We start from the raw sequence: 25,898 nt of genomic DNA on the forward strand, positions 1-25,898 counted from the left end.
GCAAGGTATCTCATTTTTATTTCGTTAAATAATAACTTGAGTTAAAAGTTCTGTAGGAAGGTAATTGTTTTAGTAAGTTTTGTAATATAATTATTTAAAGGCTTTTTCATGTCTACGCTTTTTAATAAATACAATAAAAAAATTTGGGTAAAAGAAGTTGTAAAAGTAAAATGGTCTGTTTCCTTAATTTTCCGAAGTTTAAATAATAACAATTATGGAAATGAATTGTAAACAAGGGTTTTGATCTCTAGAATTAAAGGCTTGTAGTAAAGCATCAGTTTAAGGATGGTGCATTTCGAATTAAAAACAATTCAAAAAGTCTAAAATTTCCACTAAAGGTTGCTATATTGCAAATACTTGTTTTATCTGGAAATATCTGGGTTTTCAACCTTTAAGGGTCACAACTATAAAATTGAATTAACTGCCCATTGTCCCCTCCCTTACTCCCTGAATACACTTACACCCAGGTGTATTGTAAACAAGGATGACTACAGATATTAAGGCGAAGCCCAGCAAATTGATTAAAAATTGAAAATAAAAGTGATTTTAATATTAAACTGTTTTTAACCTATTTTTGGATCGGGGGTCAAAAATATACTAGGACACCTATAGAATCAGACTGCAGAGCCCAAATTTGAATTAAGTCCCCAATAAACTTTTTTTGGGGGATTTAAAAATTAATTTTTAGTGTTGCTGTAATCATTTTGACCGAAGCAAAAGCTTTTTTTTTACTTCGGGTAATATTGTGGCTTACAGAACATTTTTATATAATTCACTTTATATTGATACAATAAAAAAAACATTACTCTGTTCATTGGAAATAATTTTTTTTCCAAAACAATTAATTTCATTGAAAAATCTAACATTTACAATAAAACAAATAATTCTGAAATCTAACCAATAAGAAGCCTTGTTTTATATAATTCTTTACAATTCAAAAAAAGAGTGTTTTCACAAAGTGACTTATTTCCAATGTATTTTTAATATTTTTTATTTAATTAAAATGAAAAGAATGAAAACCATACACATAAAAGATACATACTTTTTAAAATTATTTTAAAAGATAAGTTTGAATAATCTTATTTCATAACACATTTGTATATGTGACAAAAATAAATTTGTTGTATTGCATAAACATTTGTTGTCATTTAACCCTTTACAGTCAGTTTTTATGTTTTTAAAATAAGTGAGAGAACACAAACATGTTAATGTTAATTCGTTGATATATTATAAAGAATTAACTTTTTAGTGAATTTTTGTAGTAAAATCATAAGGCCTAATTTTACTCTATACCAGAATACAATATTTATGAAGCAAAACACTCTAAAAGCTACGAATTTTACCCAAATAAAAAAAAGACCTTTTGCTTCGGTCTAAATGATCACGGCAACAGTAAAAATTAATATTTAAATCCCCCCAAAAAAGTTTATTGGGGACTTAATTCAAATTTAGGCTCTGCAGTCTCATTCTACTGGTGTCATAGTATATTTTTTATATACGTTTTAAAAATAGGTTAAAAACAGTTTAAAGGAAAAGCATCTACTGTCTAATTTTTATTTAATGCATGGGATGAGGTATCTTTTCAGACGTAAAATAGACAGGCAATGATTATTTTACTTGCTATAGCAGTCTTCACAAAAGTTGGGAAGTAAAGAAGGACGATTATAACTTTCTTAAAGGGATAGTTGCATGAAGTACATTACAGAAAAATGATTTTAAGCATAAGTTACAAGTATACCATCAAACATATGTAATTTTGTATCACAATAAATAACAAACAATTAGACATCACTAAATTAGTCGTCATACTGTTTTTGTGAAAATAAGTCAGCTATATAAATTGCATATATCACAAAAATACGATTTTCAAGTATTCATATTTTAAAAACTACCAGGTATAAATTTGAAATTCTTTCAAATATATGTCCTACAGATGTAGTTTAAACCATTGAACAGAAAAAAATATGCAGTTCACAAAATTAAAGTTAAATGCAACTACCCCTTTACCATAAGTAAATTATTTATGCATGTATTCATTATAAATTTTAAAGTAGAAAGATTTTTGGTAACAGGAAAAAAGTGTTTACTATGAGAAGAATATCAATTTTGCAGGAATTTAATCACGAATCTTAGTAGATATATTATTACTTGGATCTTTCACCAGTTTTTCATTTTCTCTAATAAAGTGAAGCAAGCAGTGGACTAAAAATATATTCCCCTCTTTCCATCCCCTTTACCCCATATTCTCCCCTCCTAATGGATGAACAAACTGACCAATAAACGAGTTCCATATTGGCAAGCTAAATTGACGACAATTTTTCCCTGTCATTATATCCAAGAATATTCTACATCCATTAAAACCTTATTGTATAATAATTCCTAAAACTACAATGGTAAATAAGAGAAGAGTGTGTAAAGAAAAAAATCCATGTGCGTTTAATTCACATGAGGGTGTTGAAAACCACCCAAACCCCGGCTCCATGAGTAAAAGAGTTTCAGATTTTACAAATATTTTTAATAATTGTACATAGGAATATCATGACAAATTCTTCCTTTGTTCTCATGAAACAAGGAAATAACATTCTCAGAGATAAGAGATGAATATATGAGCATAGTTATTTCTCGCATCGTATTATAGACAGCTTTTCCGCGGATCTATAAATGTAAATTTATAAGATTAAAACCAGTTTTGTTAGGCCCGAGATGATAAAGATATTACATAAATATATAACAATACGGCACTGATAAAAAATTACTATTACTAGATACTAGCGGCTACGCCTCTAGAAGCCTCTAGGGGCACTTAAGGTAGGAGGGGGAAAAGTCGACCTCATCCCATTTTAAATTTAAGTTTCAAAAGAGAAAAAGAAATATTTTTTTGGGGAGGAGGGGGGTGAAGACACCCTCTCCAAAAACAGTTTAAAACCTTCCCAGGACCTATAAGAAGCTTTACTGTAAAGGAGAACAATATCGGTTCAGCGGTTAGCGAGATCCTTCGGGACGGACAAAAAACGGTTACTCCTTTATATATTAGGATAATATAGATACAGTAAACGGAAATCCGACCATATTATTGGTTAGAAAGTGTTGTAGGTTAGTGGAGCATAGACAGGAGCCTCTCTCGTATCAGGTAATTGAGAGATTTCACACTTGTAGCAACACATGATTCAAATTGATGCAATGTCAATGAATACCTGTTCTTTGTTCCATGAAATTCGTCAACTTTATATTGTGTGTCAATAATTGAGTCAAAAGTTTGTCAGTTGCAATCAACACTGCATACAGAATAGAAAGGAACACAAACAAAGATATGTCAGTGCTCTGCAGCCGGCTTCAAGGCTGAAAACTATGGAGAAAATGTTAGCCGGCAAATGTCGCTGCAGATTGCAAGGACGTCTAATGGAGGGGGGGGAGGGGTGATTTCCCCCCTAAATGAATTTGGGGAAATTTTTAAGTTTGAACCCTCTCCCCCCCAAAAAAAGCTTTGACGTCCTTGCATATATGATATAAAGATTACCGAATTTTGAATTTTTACCCCCCCCCCCCAAATGAAAAAGCTTGGACGCCCTTGTTTAATGGTGGGACTAATGGTTTTTGAGCAATGTGGCTGTTTTTACTTATTAGACAAATAAATACTAATGAGGAGTAACTGTGCTTCTAAAAAGACTTGGATCTAAAGGGATAAACCAATGGCCGATAAATTGATGTGTATTTCCAATGATAATACATAAAATTACCCTTTCTGAAGATTACAATTAGTGGTTGAAATGTTTCAACAATGAACTGAATGGACCAACCAATCAATTTTCAATAAAAGTCCCCAAAGTTGTAAAGACAACGAATAGGAAAACGTTATTATAAAACTTTGGGGACCAGTGTAATAAACAGACAATTGTTCCCCTCCCTCCTGCAAAAGAGCAACTTTTGTAGAACAATGTTGCACAAATGCATTTCAAAACTTTTTTGTTGTGATACATCTTTTTCCGTAAAAGTTGACAAAAAAAAACAGATTTGTAATAGATAATCATTCATTTTTTATCATGAAATCATTTTATAAAGGTTACAAACCGGAACAAAACAATTTAGAGCCTTGGATGTCAAGTATTTTTATGCCGCTGCTATTTCGAATGGGTGATATTCATAGTTAGAGTAAGTCTGTTGACTATCTAGTTAAGGTTGCATGCATTAACATGCACTTTTTGGAGTTTTAGACAATATGGATTTTCAATAAAATTGTAAGTAGTTGTTTGTAAAGGACCATATCCCCTATGAACTAATTGTTGACAAAATAAAGTTTTTGCGACAATGTTTTAACATTATTTGCAAATACTTTTAAAAAACTTTCTTTGATCATTCATTTAGCGAAATGTAGTTTTTCAAAGCGAAGATGTTTTACATTTATAGTGTATCTGTGCGTTATAATCGTTAATTTAAATATGTTATAATTTTGTTACATTCATTTTTAACATGTTGGTTTTTTAAAATTATGTCTTCTGTATTTAAGTATTCTTTTCCAGACTTTAAAATAGCATGTAGCTCTGCCACATTATATTTGCTAATGTTCGTTTACCAAAAATTCTAATTTATCGTGCTTCGGTTCTATAAATGCTTTTATACTTGTTTCAAAATGCATTAATTCTTTTAAATCATCACAGCATTGTGTACAAAATGGTAAAAAAATGTATTTATTGGAAATCAATCAGATTTAAACAAGTTGCAAAAAATAACAACTAGTAATATGAGGTAAAATAATGACTATATTGACATTTCTACAAAAATAAAGATTTAGATATTCAATATATATATATTTTTATTTTGTTCTTGTAAATTTGTTTTGCTTATAGCTTTATATTTAGCAAGTGGGCTTCCACATATTTTTTTACAATTCCAGAGTTGGATAGACCAAACGTTGAAAAATCTATAACGATTTTATCAAATCAGGGCTTGGCAGCCCCGCGTCAGACGCGCCTAAGCCTCAAATTAAAACCCATTTTGATGCTTTGAAAAAAAATAGAGAAAGCCTAAAATGCTGCTAAAATCTCACGCGTGACGTCATAAAAATATATCTTTTTTTTGGTGGGGGTACTTTCCCACTTCTCATCTCATCCTTTTTAGCAGCAATTTAGCAGCATTTTAAGCTTTCTAAAAATTATGATAAGAGGAATTGTCATATTTGGGTCAGGTTTAGACTTCATATTATTTTTAAAATTGCAAATGGTTGAATTATTTTAGGCTTCTTACAGCCGGCTGACGCACGGCTGCCGAGCTCTTCATCCAAAAGTAATGAAGCTTTTAAAATAAATATCTTACCTTCGGGAAAAGCAGCGAGTAAATGTTGGCATCATATTCAACTGGCCAAGAAAATGCTGAAATAGAAAATAAAGTATGAAGCTTCACTGAAATATTAAAATAAAAAAGTAGAACTCTATAATTTACTCTGTAGAAAATATAGGAATAAAAATTCAAGGCCTTAATACATGAAATTACTCAATTGGAAATTTGTTCATACCAAAAAAATCAACAGACAAATATGAGAACTTTTAAAATAAATATTAGAAGTTTTAATAGATATATATGAAAAGGGATCAATGTATATTTTAATATCCACACCTTACTTTACATTTAACACTTAAAATATCCTAACTATAGATAAACTTTCATTACAATGAAATGATGTGATGATATATCAGCCATGAGTACTTCTTTATACCATTAAACATTTTCATAATATGTCATCCATGACCACTTTTATTTGATATGCATAGTCGATATGAAGCATTGTATGTCGATGCATTGTATACCGACATGAATCTATTATAAGGTATAAATAAGGGCTCGGTAGCCGCGACTGATCAATACATTTAAACCCGTTTGGTTGCTTAATTTTTTTTTAAAGATGGATTGCCATGTTTTGGTCACGTTTAGAATTCCAGCTGATTTTAAGAATTGTAAAAGGTTGATTTCCCTTTAGGCTTACAGGCGGCTGACGCGCGGCTGTCGATCCCTGGTATAAATTGAGGTTGTAGAACACAGAGGTAATTGTTTTTTTTCATGAGAAATATCAATTTCATTTTCACTCAATGTCATATTAGTTTCAAAATAAATGGACAGGTTTTGGCCCGTTTTCTACACACATCATTTATGTGTGTGTATGTATTAACTTTTTAAAAAATACTCTGATTTATCAGTGTCATTCTGTCTGTCTGTCTATCAATTTGTCTGTTTCTATGTCGGTGTTGATCAGGTTGTCCGATTTTTCGAAAAACCCTTCAAAAGACCCATAGCTATGGCGTAGCACGTTGCACATCCCTTAAAAGTTTTTCTTCGCCAACAACCTCATTGGGCGAATTCTCCCAAAATGATTTACAAGAACAAAAAAGTTGGGTGTATCACACAGAGTACCCCCTTATTCTTAAATTTATTATAAATTATGGTTAGGTTATTATGGGTACTATGTAGCCCCACAGAGTTAGGGCATCGCAGGTGCTAGCCCTGTAGGTTTCGGTTTTATTGTATTAACCTATCCTTGTGTCCCTGATGTCATGCAGACATATCAACTTTGTATACATAGAAACTAGAGGCATGTTATTTGATGTCCTGTCAATGTCCAAACCTTCGAACCACAAATTGTAAGAGCTGACACTGTTCCTATTTCTACCATCTAAAAGCACCACCTCTCATACATTTATTTGTGACGTTTTATGTAAATAGATATATTACCCTACATGGTCATTCAGGCGGCTAAAAAATTTTTTAATAAAAGAAAATATTCATGGGAAATTCAGCTGTTGACTTACTTTTGGATGAATTGCTTTTCTACCAAAATGTGTACACTTTCTAATCAATAATGTGGTTGGATTGTACCTAAACAGCATTGCTATTGGTCCAATTCAGGTATTGTTTATGTAGACTAGGTGGTATTAATGGAACGCCATATTGTTCAGTGCTTAATGATGCTTATCATTTATTGCAAAGTTTTACTTTGAGTATGTTGGTGTACAGAGAAACTAAAGTTTTTTTTAAGATCAGCTACTCTATAACCAGGCCATTTCCAGTATCTTAATAGAATAATGTAATTTTTTGGTGGGTAAACTTTACCCTCCCCCTCCCCCTTAATTCTTTTGGGAGGTAAACACTATTTTGGGAGTGGAATACCAAAAAAAAGTATTGGTGTTTTTATAGGTTTGTTTTGGGTGAAGGGTACATCCCCCTTGGACAGTCTTGTCTCATGGGGAAATATGAAAATTTCTAACCACTAATTTTGGGGGTGTTTTTATTTGGGAATGGATATTTTACCTCACTTTGTTTTACTAAATACTAGCGGCTGCGATCCTAGCAACCAGGGGCTCTGAATTCGAAGGAGTAAGGAAAGTAGGAAAATAACCAAAACCAAACTTAGATAAAAAAAAATAAATTGTGAAAAACCATCCAGGGACCTATAAGAAGCTTCTATAAGATGGATTACTCAACCGGTAAAGTAGTCATCGTAATCTTAAGCTACAGAAAAAAACCTCACTACTTTATATAATAGGATTGTTTGCTACTGATGAAAAAAAGTCCATGTATAATTACTATTTATTTAGATTTATGTTGCTACTATTACTATTTACATTGTTTGCTTTTTTATTGGTGATTAATATCAAAACAAATATTAATACTTCTTCATTTTCTTCATTACATAGAAATATACAAGACAGAGAATGTTCATATTGGCTTAGATGTGCAATGTCTAGATTACAAAGACAATTAAGTTCAGAAGTAGCGCAGATTTAGATTAAAAAGGAACAGTAATTTGTTTTTAAAAACGTCAGTTTGTAAAATATAAAAATAAAATAGATTGAATAAACTGTAGATTAAGTAATAAAAATATGTGACAACTTAGGGGCAAAGAACCCCCCCCCCCCCCTCCTCCCCAAGCAAGTATAATAATATAAAAGCATGATATTATATTATTGGTAGGTCTATAATGCTCTTGTTTTTACTCATTTTTAAACAAAGTGTAATGTCCTATATCTGATTCACTGTATTTATTTCTTTGTTTTTATTTGTGCAATATACATTACATTTCTTTACCTTGAGCAATTTCTTTAATTGGTATGTCTGGTTATTTATGGATTTTATCAAAGAACAAAAGAGCACGTTTTTTTTAAACCTGTGAAGAGCTCTAACCCTGCGGAACACAAAAAAAAACAAGTTTATATCTCCTAACTCATACTTAACTTAACCTAACCATAAATCAGCTTTAAAAAGTTTCATAATATCTTCTTTTTTAGGAGGGTGGGGGTCCACTTTTTGATCAAATGAAATTGATTATTGTTCTAATGTAAATCTTTACTATTGTTTACCATAAATGTACAATACTAAGATAAATATTGCAAACGATATCAATAAATTAAGCTTAGAGCATTATTTAATAGCCTTAATAGGAATTGCTTTGGAAATCTAAATTAATTTTTATTGGGGTATTTGGGACTTTTTTTGCTAGTAAATTGGTTTACGCATTTTTGTAAAGGCTTGGCTGTGTTAATATTTCCGACACTATTGGCTGATACTCAAGGACCCAATTAAAAAGTCAGCATAAGATACATGGGGTGGGGACATGCAGTTATTTAACCCCTTTCCCCTCATTGCTTTACTTTAATCGGTAAAGCTTAGACTTTAAGCTGATCTTTAAAATGGTAAAAGTTTGAATTCCCTCAGGCTTAGGGTTGTTTGGTCAAATCGTTCATATTGGTACAATCCCTAGATTCCCCCCACCTTTGTACATAAATCTTTCCTAAATCTTACTTATAGCTTAACCTAAAATACGCACTGTAAAAAGTTTGTTTTATGAATTATTTAAGTACAAATGCCTCAAATAATCCAAATGTGCAATTTTTTGTTGTTACAAATAAAACTGACAGAGACACACATTCTTATTCTTTTCCATTTATTGTTTAGTTCTCAGCCGTCAAAAAAAGAAAATTTGAAAGATCGTAGACATAACAAATTCTTTGTTAGCCTCTTTCTAAAGATGTATACAACAAATATAAATTGAACTTGATTTTTATTTGCGTATCCGCCAAAAACTTTCTCTAATACGCAAGTAACCTTTTTATTTCTATTTATAAATATGATTTAGATCTATGAAGATCTATCTTTGTTTCATGGATGGAGTGAACATTGGACTATAAATTGTACTGGTAACCAAAGTTGAGTAATCATATGATCTTATTCTTTGGCTTAAAAACTTGAGGTGCTTTGATTGAATTTTCATTTTGTTCCAATCTAATAGTGTCAAAACTTTCCAACCAATGACATTGATCTACAAATAAGGTAATTTGTTTACCATCATTAAAATTGTATATCAATATATTGGCCATTGTCTTATCCCTTAAAATCCCTGAAATAAATGCATTGTAAATCCTTTGTACAGCTTGCAATCTTAAATTACATTTTCTCTTCAGAGAATGACAGATAATCAGGGTCCTTGAGGGATAAGACAATGAACAATAAATTGATGAACATCCCCAGGATAAACGAAACCTACCGTTCTGTATATCGTGTTGTTTGTAAAACTTTCGAGACTAGTACAATTTACCAGGGATCTTAAGGAAAAGGCAATTAACGATAAATTAATGTACACACCCAAGGATAAACAAAATTACCGTTTCTGAAGATTAAGATCTTGGTTGGAAACTTTTGGGACCAGAACAATTAAAAGTCCAGGTATTATCCTCTTAGAAATTTTTTTTCAATTTTGAAAATTTGAGTACCCCCCCCCCCCTGGCAACGAACTATAGCTCTGGCCGCAGCGCTCGGCTGCCTAGCCTGCCTAGCCGCAGCGCTCGGCCCCCTTACCTGCCTAGCCGCAGCGCTCGGCCCGCATACCTGCCTAGCCGCAGCGCTCGGCTCCCTAGCCTAAAACATAACCTAACCTAAAATAGTTGTTCGTCGTTGTCGGGGGGGGGGGGGGCACTCAAATTTTCAAAATTGAAAAAAAAGAGGATAACGCCAAAGTCCAATGTTCCCTCCCTCCCTGCAGAGAATAGTATATTCCATCCTAATAATATTGGCACTACAGAACAACAAGTAACTTTTCTATTATCTTAGGGGTAAAGGATAATAATTATAGGCTAATACACAGACTTACTTACCAATGGCAGGCCAGTAAACATTTTAATTGACCAATGGTAGGCTAGTATGACGTAATTTTTGTGAGCACAACAAAAAGCTTCTACCACCCCTTATCCCCCCTCAAAAAAAAACTTTGATGATTATCATGACAATCAGACAATATGTTCTGAGGATAGTCCCTTTCGTAACATCGCCCCATATGGGGCGATTCGTCGATTTTTTTAAAATGGCTTTTTATAGGTTATTTTAGGTTAGGTTAGGTTATATTGGGTTAGGTGATTGCCCCAAAGGGTGAGGTAATTGGCCCCGCAGGATTAGAGCCCCACGCAGGGACTAGAAATAGGAGAAAAGCTACTGTGAAAAATACGAAGAATTGCCCCATAAGGTGCGATGTTACGAAAGGAACTATACCCTATGTCCTTATATTAAGTATAAAAGTTTCAACCAACAAACCATCGTAATTGTTGATGTTTTTAAAAGAATTTACATTACTAAAACATTTTCAATCATGTAATTGTTTGTTTGTTTATTCCTAAGTCTTGACAAATCTATATTTTGTGGTATTCGGCAACCGTGAGCCATGCCTATGGCACCCCTGATCTGGGGTTCGGTGGAGGGTCAATGGCCCTCCCCCGAGTCCTGGGGAAGGGGTCTAGTGACCCCCTCCCTACGCTTAGAATTAATGATTGAATCTGTCATGTTTATTATGGTTAACTGTATTCTTAATTCTCCCCCACCCTTTTCAGGGATGGGGGATCATTATTGCCCAAACTGACCATTGTATATGTATTATTGATGCTTTTATGTTATGATTATTTATTCCTATCCATGTAATTATTGTTTGTTGTATATAGCTTCAGTATCTTTTAAACCTTCAATAAAGTGACAACTGAAATAGATGTTGATCATTATCTAGTGAAAGCTAGAGAAGCGTAGCTTCTCTATAGTAAGGTGTCCACGTCTGTCACACTGCCGTAATCTAATTGAACTCCGGTGTCTGCCATTTATCCTCGGCGGATACCACAACTTTGGTGACAGCTGTGTGAGATTACGGCGAACCACAAGTGTAGAGCAGACGCGCACCTGAGGCTAAGGTACTCCCAGCAGTGAATCTGGCAAAACTGACGCAAGCAACCTGAATTACCCACCCTGGACAGCAAAGTTTAACTCTGCATCCGGCAGTTGTGGAAGCGAGACAGCGAAATTTGACGAATAACCGCGAGCAGCGCTGATATCTAACGGAGAATTGAGCGCCAAAAGGGCTGAAACAGGCCTGCGGACCGGCTGAAACAAGCCAAATAAGTGTAAACGGCTGGAAATAGGCCAACTTTACTGCAAGAAATAGCAGGATCCGAACCAGTGGCGCTAGCAGGACGGGACATTCCCTGCCGCCATCAGCCGGATTTGGATCAGCGGCGCTAGCAGGACGGGACATTCCCTGCCGCCGATAGGCTGAAACATGCCACATAGCTGCAAGCTGCAAGCTAACATACGAGTGTAGTGCACCAGAACAGAGAAAAAACTACGTCAACTCCGAGTATCCTGAGAAGCTACAACGCAGCCACCCATCTAGAAAAACAGATATTATGTTACATTGCAGGGATTACCACCCTGATGTGATGGCCAAACAATAGATTTATGAGCAAAGCTTGGCAAACAAATTGTTGTGTTGTGATAAATCTAAGAATAGAACAGGCTTGGATTATTGTGTATTGTGATAACAGCTAAAAATAGAACAGAGTTGGTAAACAAATCTGTTATGCAATTGTGATAAGGACAAAAATAGAAGCTAGATGTAATATAATAAAGATCCTGATATACAATCAAAACATCTCAAGCCCACAGCACAATAACAATACACCCCTTATTCCAAGGGAAAGGGAGGGGCCCCTCTCCATTGAAGACAAATACAATCAGGGTGATATAATAGATAAGCCTAGGATTAAGAAGAAAAGGCAATATTACACCAGCACACAGTTACCCCCCTCCCTCACAGGGGGAACGGACGGAGTTACCCCCGTCCCCTCACGCGCTTCCCCCTTCCTACCCACACTAGACTAAGTCCGTCTGTAGTGTGGGGCTAGCGATCGGACACACAGAGCGCCATTCACGGGTAGCGCAACAGAGTGCGGAAAATATCATAAATCCAACGGACGAAGCGGACCAATGAGAGAGCGAGTTGAGGGGTGAGAGCGCGTTTTCCCCGTGTGCGCGGATTTGACGGCGCGGACGCGCGTTACAAGGACAGGAGATTTCACGCACACACACACACACACACTCACACCGGAGCGGAGCTACTCCATAGCATTTAACAGGGGTATTTTTAGCAAATAAAGAATTGCAAGTTTCTTTCCTTCTAGCTCTAGTGTGATAAAGGAAAACCCAATCAGTTCCTGACAGCAGTTCAGACCCTCAACATCTATCTACCTCTACCAGCCTACCCTACAACCTCAACACCTAACTAGTGATAAGTACAGCTAAGTTATATCTTTGCAACTAAACTCCCAACCCAGTGATACAAACAGTGTTGGCTGTTAGGCTAGGAAGCCTCAAGTGACAAACCATTCATTTTAGTACTGTATAACTTTGTGCCCGCCGTTGCACCGTTGACCCAATGGACCAGCATCAAGCCCCAAGAGGTGACCAAGCCCCAGGATGGCTCCAGGATGACCCTCAGCCGGCCCCAGCCGAGTACCGCAAGCTGATGCTGAGCAATCTGCCGGAGTTTAGAGGGCCGCCCAAGCAATCCTGGTCGGCACATATCCGCAGACTCGAGATGTCATGGGCGGCTTACCGCGTGCCACCTCATGATTCCCTCAACCGCCGCAACGCCCTACTACTGTCACTGGTAGGGCAAGCGGCGGAAATGGCGTCCCATCTGTTTGGCGAGGCAGGCCAAGCCTTGACCTACGAACAGGTCAAGACCGAGTGTGAATTGTTATTTCGCCCTGCTTTTGAATCCCAAACGCTTAAACAAGCGTTTAGGGATTACAAGCAACACTCGACAGAACCTATACAAGCGTACATATCAACTAAGTGCGCCTTGTATAGGGACGCCTACAACCATGAGGATCTTGAGTTGTTGGTGGACGAATTAAATCGTGGAATTCGTAACGCCAATGTAAAACGCCTCATGATGAACCATGAAATTACGAGTGTACCTGAGTACACTCGTAAGGCCATGTTCACCGTGACCATGGTTACTAAGCAGCTGAAGGAAGGTGTGTGCTTAGTGGACTCGACCGACGGGCTGACTGGATCTGCCTGCATCCAGTTGCCCCAATATGACGAGTCGGAGCCAATGGAGATTGGCTCCTTGGCTCCGGGTCTCCACCAGATGGGGAAGGTCGCTCCAGATGACAAGGTTCCAGGCCGCTGCTACCGCTGCCAGGGGAGAGGCCACCGAGCTCGAGACTGCCCAACGCCTGTGGAAGTTAGCCTAGAGGAGAGACGCACCCAGCCACGCCGTGACCGTTCTGCCAAGTGTGAGCGTTGCCACTATGACGGTCACACGGCGGTCGATTGTAGAGCTGACTGGGCCCAGGTAGCCAGCCGCAGGCGCACCGCCGACAAGGGTGCCCCTCCAGGGAAGCCCAGCAGAGTGGCCCACATGGAAGGGAGCGCGCCCCCAGCACCACCACAGCAAGCAGCCGCCCCCAGAGCTGCGGACCGAGCCGATGGGATGCCGCAGTTTGGGACTGTCCCAGCTAGGATCAACGTACTGGGCGGCGCGGCTGAACCCAACCGGGTTGGCCTAGGCTTCAGTCTTAACCATCTGGGGCCAGAGCTGATACAGCCCAACAACATAGCCGAGCCAGAGGTGCTGAGGCCCCAGCCTTTTAGCCTCAACATGATGGAACCTGCCCGACTGAGCCTACCCAGCAAGAGTGGAGGGGCGCTGCCCAGCGTCTCTGAGACGGTGTATGGGGAGGTCCTGGCAGCCGCCGAATGGGAGAGGCAGGAGGTGCTAGCCAGCACCTCTGCATCGATGTATGGGACGCCACCCGGCGTCGCCACCTGGGATGATGGGGGGGTGCTATCCAGCGCCTCCCACCTGGTGCCTGGGGCGACAACCGTCGCCGCCACCGAGATACCTGGATCCTGGAACGAGCCAGCCTCCAACCTGATGTCTGGGGCGACAACCGTCGCCGCCACCGAGAGACCTGAGTCCTGGAACGAGCCAGCGGTCCCAGAGGAAGGGGTGACACCCGTCACCCCCAGTCAGCCAGCGCCACCAGCCTGCAGAGAGAGCCCAGCTACATGCCATCCAGAGCCCCCTGCCAGCCAAGGGAACCCAGCTGCTCAACATCAGGATAAGTTGAATTTGTTAAATGTGTTGTATCCAAGATATTGTAAACACCCAGCCTTGCCTGTGCCCCCTGCACCAGAGGCTGGGGAGATTGAAATTTGGGAAAATAAGGACTTGCCTGTGCCCCATGCACCTGAGTTCCTAGGGCAGGGGAGGGAAGTGAGTAAGGGCGAGCCTGTGCCACATGCACTTCAGCCCCATGCCACTGGGCATGCTTTGGACAAGGGAAGGGAGCACTTAGGGCTAGGGGAGCCGACACCCAGGCAAGTGCCAGTCGCTTGCCAGTCTGTCATTGGGGAGGGTATCAGGGTGCCCCGGCCGCATACAGATAACGCTCAATGGAAATTTGTATCTAGCCAGGAGCAGCCCAGCCGTGTCCAGTCCCAAGAAGCAGCCGTGACCAGAGCTGAAGATCCCCAGCCGCGCGTACGAGGAAGATGGTTGCCTGGAAGCCTCTCCCATTGGTGGATGGTCCTGTGGGGCCTCCTGCTGGCAGCCGTGTGGCCTACAACCAGCTACGTCCTGGTGGGGTGGGACTGTGCCAACCCCACCCATGTCACGTCTTACAATAAAGAAAAGATGTGTAACACGGAGCCCCTACACCAAGAGGTGCCCCTTGGCCATGAAGTACACGTCCTGCAGCAAGTCAAGGTGAGGGAAACCACTGGGTACAGTTGTCAGCTCACCGTGTCCCAGTGGACATTCAGGTGTGGAGTATGGGGTCACCTCAAGGTGACCTCGGTCCCCACCCTCATGAGGCCAACCAAGATAGACCCAGAAGCGTGCCGAGACCTGGCCAGGAACCGAGTCTACACGTTGCCAGGCAAGACCCAGCCACTGACGTTCCAGCTGAACCATCCCCTGTTCTTCACCATCGACATGGTGGGCGCCCTCGTCAACAGCCCCGAGGGGGTGGGTTGTGAGGGGGAGGACGTCCACTTTGAGGGCCAGCTATACCGCAACGAATTAGTGCTCCAGGAGCGACGGCTGCTGGTCAAGGAGGAGACCTATGTGGTGGAGGATGGACGGGTGGAGTCCCAGTCTGACCACCTGACCCTAGAGTGTCCCCATTCTGAGCTGTCCTGCATCACTGGGGAAGCAACCTACGTGTGGTACCACCTGGGAAGAGATTGCCCCTTGAGGCTGATCCGCAGCCTCCAGCCCAGCCTGGTGATGGATGCATATCTGGTTGACCATCAGGCCCAGTTTTTCATCAACATGACCAACCCCACCTCGATTGTGAACTGCGACTTCGAGGCCCATGCCACAAACCATCCAGCGTTGTTCGTGGCAGCTGACCCAGCCGCGGCTGCGCTGCCCAGAGTGTCGGCCAGGGATGTTGACGTTCCCCTTCAAGCACAGATACATGCAGGTTATATTGGGTTTACCCTGGAAACGCGCATGAAAAGCACCGCAGCAGAAGAAGTAGCGGCCAACTGCTGGAAGCTCCAGCAACTAGACCCGGCCCACTCGGTGCGTGTCCAGGGGAGCACGTTCTCGGTACTGAGGGGAGACATCCTGCTGCAGCTGACCTGCCAACGTCACAAGTACGTTGTCCACGAACACAAGGAGTGTTGGGACAAAGTGCCAGTAGAGCCCACAGGCTTTGTAGACGCTGTGACACGGGTATACAGTGAACACGCCACCAAGATTCCCTGCTCCTCCACCTACCCCCTGACTGTGCACGCGGAGGAAGGCTGGATAGAGTTAACCCCCGCTCCCAAGAAGAGGCCACCCCCGCTGGATACGCCTAAACAGTTGTTGACAGAACCCTTGGATGACTTCAGTTCAGGTGGCTTGTATTCGCAGGCTGAGTTGAACGACTGGCAACAACTGCTGGCGTTCCCAGCATACAAGAGTGCCATGCTGACCGGCCTATCCTATGGCTCCTGCGTTCAGCAAGGCAGCTGTTCGGCCACAGGAGACCATGGGATAGTGTCCTACAACATTGACCGACTGGCGGAGGAAGGAGAGGCAGCCCTGGATGTCTGGGCCGGATTTAGACAAGCCATCCACGAGTGGGGAGATGGCGCAGCCATACTGTGTTTACTGTTGTTGATCCTCAAACTGCTGGGGGACCTAACCATCATTTCCCTGGCAGCAGCACAAGGAGGAGTCCGAGCAGCCCTGAATGCGATATCACAAGTGTTCCTGTACCATCCAGCTTTATATAGGAAAGCGCTGGCTAGAGCCAGGCTCAACCATGCCAAGTCCCGGGACTTTTCAGTGGACTGGGATGCCATTCCCATCGGCAGGGAAGCAGCCGAGGAAATGGTGTCTATGAAATCAACTGACAGCGGGCATGACCGCCCAGGTAGGCCAGGACCGCCCTCTGGCAGACCCCGCGGCCCCTCAGGAGGACAGGCCGCTGCTCAGACGATCAACCTGGCAGCCAGTGCCCCAGCCGCTGCCAACAACAACCAGCAGGCCCCACTGCTGACTGTTCCAGCAACCACTGTGCCACCAGCAAACCTGATACCTGCCGGCGCTGACCAACGTGTCCAACCCAAGCCAGCCTCTGCCTTCTATCCCACATTGGGAGCCCATCAACCCTAAGAAGATACTCACCACTAGGATTCCATTGAATCATTATCGTTTGTATATATTTTAGCCCTAAGGAGCGGACCGAAGGCCTCAACCACTGTCGGAAGTCTGGTAGGGAAACCACCTCCCAGCCTTCCGAGGGGAGAGTTGTGGTATTCGGCAACCGTGAGCCATGCCTATGGCACCCCTGATCTGGGGTTCGGTGGAGGGTCAATGGCCCTCCCCCGAGTCCTGGGGAAGGGGTCTAGTGACCCCCTCCCTACGCTTAGAATTAATGATTGAATCTGTCATGTTTATTATGGTTAACTGTATTCTTAATTCTCCCCCACCCTTTTCAGGGATGGGGGATCATTATTGCCCAAACTGACCATTGTATATGTATTATTGATGCTTTTATGTTATGATTATTTATTCCTATCCATGTAATTATTGTTTGTTGTATATAGCTTCAGTATCTTTTAAACCTTCAATAAAGTGACAACTGAAATAGATGTTGATCATTATCTAGTGAAAGCTAGAGAAGCGTAGCTTCTCTATAGTAAGGTGTCCACGTCTGTCACACTGCCGTAATCTAATTGAACTCCGGTGTCTGCCATTTATCCTCGGCGGATACCACAACTTATCTAAACAATTGAAAATAGAGTGACAATACCATTAACTAATGCGATACAGATAAAACAAGGACATAATTGTATGATAGAGGAGTAGTAAAAGCAACGCGTCTACACAAGCACATACAATATATACTATGTCCCTAGAGACCTAGCTTTTAGGAATAAAAAAGTGAAGATGAGCTTTGAAAAGGGTTGCATTTTTAATTTCAGTACAAATTTACATTTAAAAATGTTGCGGTACATTTTTAGGATTTAAATCGCTTGATAATCCTTTTCCATTTCTTAAATTGCTCAACAGTTTCACTTTTTAAAAGCTAAGATTTTCTATTGGTCAGTCCGTCTGTTTTGGAATACTGATTCCTATTACATCAAGGTACAATGTTATAAGAGAAACATCTCTATAATCATGTCCTAAAATTGTATGTCCTCAAACAGTATCCTGTATTTAAGCACTTTTGCAACAAATTTATTTACAATTTTGTTTAGACTTATAAATTTATATTCTCCTTTTTTTCCGTTTTGACACTCTTCAAGTGTTAATGTTTGTTTGTGCTACTGTTTCAGAGCTTTGCTATTATGGATTTTGTCAATCTTTATATATATAATCATTTTGATTCACTCTAGACGAGAATTAATCTAGCAGACCTCAATTATTTGTAACTTTCCCCCAGCTATATATTATAAAGTTAGCCGTCAATTTAACACAAATACATATATCAGTCTAGAGGTACTATGCAGAGGTCTAAGGGATAAGATAATGGCCCTAATATTGATACACAAAATTACCCATTTTGTAGATAGAAATTAGTAGTTGAAACGTTTGAACACTCAACTTAATGAATCAACTAATCAAAATTCACTAAGGTCCCAAAGTTATTAAGGCAACGAATAAGAAAACGCTATTATATGACTTTGGGGACTAGTGTTATAAACAGTCCATTGTCTCCACTCTCTCTCTCTCTGTACTATGTATAAATCGAAAATAAGGTTGGGGATTGTAGTTTTTTTTTAGATGCCGGCTGGGTACACTTGCGGTGTCTTTACCTAACCTGACCTGACCTACAGTAACAAATGAAAATCCATCTCCTCTTCTTATTATCATTTCATTTTAAAAATAAAGGGGGGGGGGGTCAGGTCTCGAATAGGCACTTTGAGTGGTAACGCCTATATTTTTCTACTGGGCACTGACCGCCATAAAAATTGTTAAAATGAACACAGTAATAGTGTCTGACTGATTATGAAGTAACAAAAAATATTAGCCAATGAGAGGCCACTATAAATTTTACCATTGGTCAATAACGGCCTCTCATCGGCTAATTTTTTTTTGTTACGTCATAATCAGTCAGACACTAATACTGTGTTCGTTAAAATGGGAATAGTATCTTTATTTGGATTTTCTGACACTATAAGCACAGTAAAGATTCTAAATTTATTGAGATAATATAGATTTTATCCAGCTTATACCAACAATGAAATTAATTCGGAAACCTATAAGTGTTTTTCAGCTGTCGTTGGGGGAAACACATCGTAAAATTGACGACCTCTCCATTTGCCCCCCAAATATTATTTTATACTTATTTCGCTTGTTGGTTATACCTTATACCTGGATTTTATCTACAAAGGAACAGTAAGTCAACAATTACATATAAAAATATGCCATATCCTTTTGTAAAAATTAAATTTTCCTTATATTTAATTAAACAATATACAATAATTGGTTACACTGAAATAGTTATTTTAATAATATTTTTGATATTTCATTAGAAACGAATTATACATGTAAAATTCTAATAATGTAACTAATGTACAATATTTGATATCGACTAATATTTTTAGACTTAATTATGGAAATGGTTTGTTAAAAGTGCCTAATTATCATATGAATCACTACATCACGTAAAAATTGGACTTTTCCAAATTATACCAAAATGTTCCATGAATCCAAATGTAATAATTGAAATCAAAAGGAAAAGTTTAACATCCTATCAGCTATCACAGCTATCCTCTACGCACGGACTTACCATAACTGCAGCTAAGCTAAGCTTTTGACAAAAAGAAAATAAATAGCCAAACATTTGTATTACACCTTTTTATTAAGAAAAGAATCATTTGTTGTTTGATTTATATAGTAGAAGCGAAGGTGCTCGAAAATAAAGTGTCGTGTCTGTACGTATGTCTAGATTAATTTAATTTTTTTGATGTAAATGGTCTCTACAGTATAATAATATTTTACCGTAAAGATTAAGAAAAAAAGAAATTTATGACTATTTTATACTAAATTTCTTATTTTCTTGCCTTTTTTTTAACTCCAATTAACTTTTATTAGCAAAGTTTCGCTTTAATTTGTGTCTGTCGCTCTTTTCTTCTGTCTGTTTGCTTTTGTAAGTGTAAATGGATATATATACATATATATATTATATGTGGCGCACCCTGTATATATATATATATATATCCTTGTTTTATTTATGTAATGTTTGATATATTGTTGGTTGGTTAGCTTTCATGTGAAAATCTATTTATTATAAACCTTCCTAGATTACTTTCATAGTAACACACATTTTGCATTTAAAACATATTTTAAGGTATAAAAACTGGAAGTTTTTTCCTGTTAGATTTTCGGCAAAGTTATTTTAGACAAGGACAGTGTTCTAGACTAGTGCTTCGGTGAACTTAAAACAGTAAACTGAAAATTGTAGTATTTTTGGATAAATGTAAATAAAAATATTAAAAATATGTTGTTTATACTAACGTCACTTTTTGTTAGCACAAAGACATACGGACAATACATACCCTAGTTATGGAGTAGCTGCGCTAATGATAATCAATCTGTTTTTTTTAAGTTAAAATACAATATTAGCTGCTAACAGCTAACCTAGTTTCTTAGAACAGAATATGACACTGACAGTGAAAAAGGAATTTTTATCTTTTCTATCGTTTAATATTCTTTTTTCCCTTTCCTCTATGAAAAACTATAAATTGAAATCTTTTTTAAATTAATTATTCGAAATTAAACATGTATTTGATTTCATGAAGTAACTACTGATTTGTTCTAAAAACAAATGTTTAATTGAACTGTGTTGATTTCTTGAAATTATAAATTACAGCAGTTTGACTTAACAATAGTGTTTGACAGCATACAATTATAGTAATAGAATATATACAACTAGCGGTAACGCCCCTAGAGGCCTCTAGTGGCACTTTTAATGTTTTTTTATTTAAAATATCTAATTAGAGAAATAATTGGTTTATGTTTCGTTCAAGTCTCTTTTTCGGGAGGGTTAATTTTTTTCTAGGGGCGATTTCTCTTGGGAGGGTGGTGGTACCCTCCCCCAAAATAGTTATAAACCTTCCCGGGACCTATGCGAAGCCAACCTGTTAAGGAGAACCCGATCGGTTCAGCGGTTAGCGGTATCCTTCGGTACAAACACACAGACAAACACACAAACACACAGACATCCTGTTACTTTAGTATAAGGATAATACCCGCGACTGTGTCGTGTAATTCGTAGAACATCCGCTTGTTGTCGGGATTGTGATAGGTTCAAATATCGGCTTAACAGCACGTAATAACTAAGGACTTTAAAAATGGTTCCTACTTCTGTTATGACAGCTGGACGACAAAAAAAAATAAGAAAAGGAGAAAAACAGGCATTTTATTTTACACTTTTTTGCATTTCAAGAAATTACCATCAAATTATTGTTGCCGTGCTACTTGTAGAATTTAGAGTCCCCTTTAAACAAAAAAAAGGTAAGCATAAGTATGAAAACATATTGAAAGAAATAGAGAAAGAATTAAGATAAAAAGATTTATTCAAACTGAGATAAGTAGATTTGAAATCGCTTGAAGTTTTTATTCTCAAAAGTATTTTATTTTGCAAATGATAAAATTTCAAGTAAAAATTTTCAAGATTTATATTTAGAAGAAATTTTTGTAAATTTTAAAAATAGCATTTAATGGAAAAAGTGTTAGAAAGATCAAAAAATTTTACGTGGATAGATAATAGTGTGGGTCGATTTTGGACATTTTTATCTGAGACCACAGCGGAAACTTAATTTTTATAAGTATAATACAACTATAGATGATTTAAAATTTAACCCATACAAAGTAGTAATTTTTTGTTTTGTTCTTAAACCAATCGCTAACCAATAAAGCTATTGAGTTGTTTGTTTATTTTAATGAAGATTCACATTGTTCCTGTGGTGATTCCTTTTCTAAATTTATGTGATCAAACGGTCAAAACACACAAAAATTACATAAAATGCAAATATTTATTAAATGAAGTGAAGATGATTAAAATCCCTCAACAGATTAGGACGTCATACGATAGAATAGCCAATGCGAGGCCAGTATAATACACTGTAATTGACCAATGGTAAAATTTATGCTTTCCTCTCGTTGGTTATTTTGTCGTATGACGTCATAATCTGTTGAGGGACTTTAATCATCTTCAATGAAGTCCAACAATTACTTATAAACGGCAGTTACAAAAAAATTGTTTAAATAAGTTACAGGAGAGCCCTATAACAAAAAAAATCTAATACTATAAACACATAAAAGGGTATATAAGATTCTATACTGTGGCTTATTTATTACATAAAAAAGAAAATAGGACGATCATTGGTAGCAGAGCTTTAAAGAAATTGAGAAAAAAAGTAGAATCCACTCGTCAATAAAGATATAATTGGGCATGTTTATTATTAATGTTCCGTGAACAGTTTAATTATAAAAAATAATTTTTCTTAACTGTTCAGTGGTAGTTTTCAGCTGAAAACTACTGCTTATTAAAGTTTTAGAGAGGGTAGTTGAATCAAAACAGTCATTACTTGATAGATTTCGTAAGGAAAGAAACTTCGGATCGTGGAAAAAAACAAAGTAGGGGGATTCGTCATATTTTCACAGTAGTCTTTCTCCTATTTCTAGCCCCTTCGGGGGAGCTCTAATCCTACAGGGCATATTTTCTAAACCTGCGGGGCAATCATTAACCTAGCCTAAAATAACCTAGCAAAAGCTAATGTGAAAATGCGATGAAACCCACCTACTTTGTTTTCTATTACTATATTAAAAATCTTCCAAAAAATGTATTACCCACCTAAAAAAAGACATGTATGAAAGCTTTGCTACCAAAGCAAACAAAGATTTGCTCTTTGAATAATTATTATGCGTCTGTGTTTACAAAAGTGTAACGCTGTATATGCATAATACTAAGGTTATTTTCATTATCAGGGATATTAAGGGATAAGACAATCGATTATAAATAAATGTACACCCCATAAACATAATTATTCCTTCTGTAGATTTTAAATAATGGTTGATAATTTAGACATCAATCAGTTAAGGTTTTATAAAAGAAGTCAGAATTTTTAAAACAACGAAGAGATAACGTGTGTACATATATTAAACTTTAAGGAATAGCATAATTTACAGTTCATACTCCCCTTAATCACTTCAACAACAAAAAAAAGGAAAACACAACCAAAAATTAACCTTGGCTCTTTCAAGAACAAATGACTCAAACCAAAATTTACTTTATCAGATATCTTTGAGATTCAGGATTTGTTTTTATGTATTGTTTCAATTGAGATCTCAGTAACCACTGGAGCTGGAATCTTTGTCAGATTTATGCTGTTTTAATGGGGGGATAGGGCAAACCCAAAAGAATATTTAGAAAAATATTATTAAATTCTGCATTCAAACTTGTTAGCTTACACCTTGTCAAAAAAAGAATGGGAATTTAGAAAATAATTGTCAATGAATCATTGAATATGATATAATTAATCAATGTTCTTATATAAAATCTTTTAAAGAAAGAGATCACATTCAATTTATTCTGTAGTTTCAGTCTGATAGCAGTAAAACCTACATGACCAAGTTCTAGAGTATCCATTAAACAGATCTTTTATAGAGATGTATATACAGATAACTACCTCCTCTCTTTTTCAAAGGACCTATTCGTCTGCTACTGCTGTCATAAAATACCCTATAGTATTAGTTGATTTTTAAAGACCCAATTGAGAGTCAACACAAGGTCCTTGGGATGGGAACATACAGTTATTTACTTCCCACTCTAGTGTTTACTCTAGTATGAATGCTGCTAGAATTATACCTATGACACAGAGGTAGTCCAGCAGGGTTATGAACGGGAACATAGATAGATACATAAATAGATAGATATATAGATAGATAGATAGATAGATAGATAGTTAGATAGATACCTCTGACACAGGAGTAGTCCAGCAGGGTTATGAAGAGGAAGAGGTTGTCCGTCAGGCTCAGGATTATCAACAGGTAGTTGAAACTACTTCTCATGTCACTAGAATAGATAGATGAATAGATAAATAGATTCTAAAGGGTGTGCAAAAAATGCAGACCTTTTTGAATTATAATTGTTGGGCTTATGTTAATAGTGAAAAATGGCATGCGTACCATTAGAACCACTATAAGCTCTAGTTTTTAAAATATATAAACAATTCCTGAGCTACTTATAGTTTAGTAGCTACTTGGTAAAATTTTCACACTTAAAACTTGACTTGAGAGTAGCACAGGAATAGTTTTTATGTTTCCAAAAACTAGAGCATGTAGCGGTTCTAACGGTATGCATAACTTTACTACTATTAACACAAGCCGCACAAAATTAATTTTTAAAAAGGTCCGCATTTCTTTGCACACCCTTTAGATATATAGATATATATTTATATATACATAGATAGAGAGGTAAATAGATAGAAACATAGATAAATACATAATGTATTGTAATGCTAAATCCCTCTCTCTTGTCCAAAATATACAATATGACAAATATTACTTCTAGGACTTTCAAATACATTTATATTCATAGGTGCGAGCAAATTATGTAGTGATTAGATTCCCTAATTTTTTTATGTTTTATTTGCTTTATCATTTGGCTTTCGGTTTCTCTCTTTTTCTATCTAGATGATAGTCTTAAAATATTTTATCTGACCATCGCTTGCTATATATCTATATATCAATTCACCCATAAATTCATAAATTTATCTACATATCTATTTATAAATCTATCTAAGTTTCCAGAAATCTATCTATCTACTCATACATCTATCCATAAATCGAACCATCTATTCATTAATCTATCCGTCTATTCATAAATCTATCCATCTATTTATTCAATGATTTAATTTCACTCTCTCTTTCTCTTTATTCTCCCCTTCTCTCTCCTTTCTCTCTCTTTTTTCTTATTCTATCTCTCTCTTTTAATCTATTTACTTCTCTTAATCTTGATTTCCATCTACTAACTGTTCTCAATTTGATTTCTCCTAAATAATACTTTAATAAAATTATCTTCCTTGTTGTTTAAATATTTCTGACAATTTTTGTATATTTGAAATAGCCATAACTTAACTTGAAGTAAATATTTATGGACAGATTTCTTTGGAATAATAATGGTTGCGGGAATTCATATTTTATTTCATAACATGTACTTCCACTTTTTTTCACGTTCGTGTACTTTTACATTAGCGAAGCTATTTTTGAACTAAATATCATAATAAAAACTATTTCTTTATCAAATATCCAAGCGTATGTATTTTGAATCGTTAGCTACAGATCCGTATTTGTCCTGATATTAATGGTACATATCAGAAAGAATAGGCCCTACCTCGGGTCAAATATGAACATTTATTATGTCTTTGTAGCCTAGCTTTTCTACATCTACATCGTTTGTTTGTTGATAAAAAGGCCTTATTATTTTTTTATCAAAGCCATTCAAAAGTATTATAATATGTAGAAAAATTACGTAACCTAATGTGACTGAAGGACGAACGTTTAAAATGTCCTTATTATAAAATAGTTTCGCTAATATAATATCTACTGAAATTAAAAGAGCTCAACAAATAAAAGACGAAGGGCTAAATATAATCTTTTTAAAAAGAAAAGTTTTTTTATTGTTGGATGAAATCTATTTTGATAGTGCACTTAACTTTTTATTGAGAAACTAATTTAATCTCAACAGATATTAAGATAGATGGATAGTTGATAAAATGTTTATCTATCAATCTATTTATAATTCATCTATCCATTTGTAAAGCTACCTACCTATCTTTTTATCTAAAAGTCTATATAATTATACAGTGGCGTAAATAAGTTTTAAATTTTTTTACACCCCCTTTCTGATTTAAGGTTAATTGCATTGACATTCCCTTTTGCTTTTTTTATGGAGGTGTATCAGGGGGGGGGGGGGTTGATCCATGTCAAGCGGGTGTAGAGGGGGGACACTTAAGGGGTGTATCCACCCGATTAGTTTTGCCGAAAATGTGGATACCCCCCTCCCCTGCTCCCTAAA

At 37.4% G+C, this 25,898-nt stretch overlaps 1 protein-coding gene across 1 annotated transcript in view; it reads right to left on the reverse strand.

The window, feature by feature from the left end:
• LOC145319979 (FMRFamide receptor-like) overlaps positions 1-25,898 on the reverse strand; it is a 92,628-nt gene that overhangs the window by 58,234 nt on the left and 8,496 nt on the right. Inside the window, exons 4-5 of the mRNA XM_080162390.1 lie at positions 23,797-23,894; positions 5,311-5,366 (exon numbers count right to left, since the gene is read on the reverse strand). Of these exons, the coding sequence (XP_080018516.1) occupies positions 5,311-5,366; positions 23,797-23,894 (154 nt within the window). The remainder of the gene's footprint in view (positions 1-5,310; positions 5,367-23,796; positions 23,895-25,898) is intronic.

The sequence above is a fragment of the Acartia tonsa genome, chromosome 5 (assembly GCF_053477335.1).
Source record: "Acartia tonsa isolate MP-2025a chromosome 5, ASM5347733v1, whole genome shotgun sequence".
NCBI lineage: Eukaryota > Metazoa > Arthropoda > Copepoda > Calanoida > Acartiidae > Acartia > Acartia tonsa.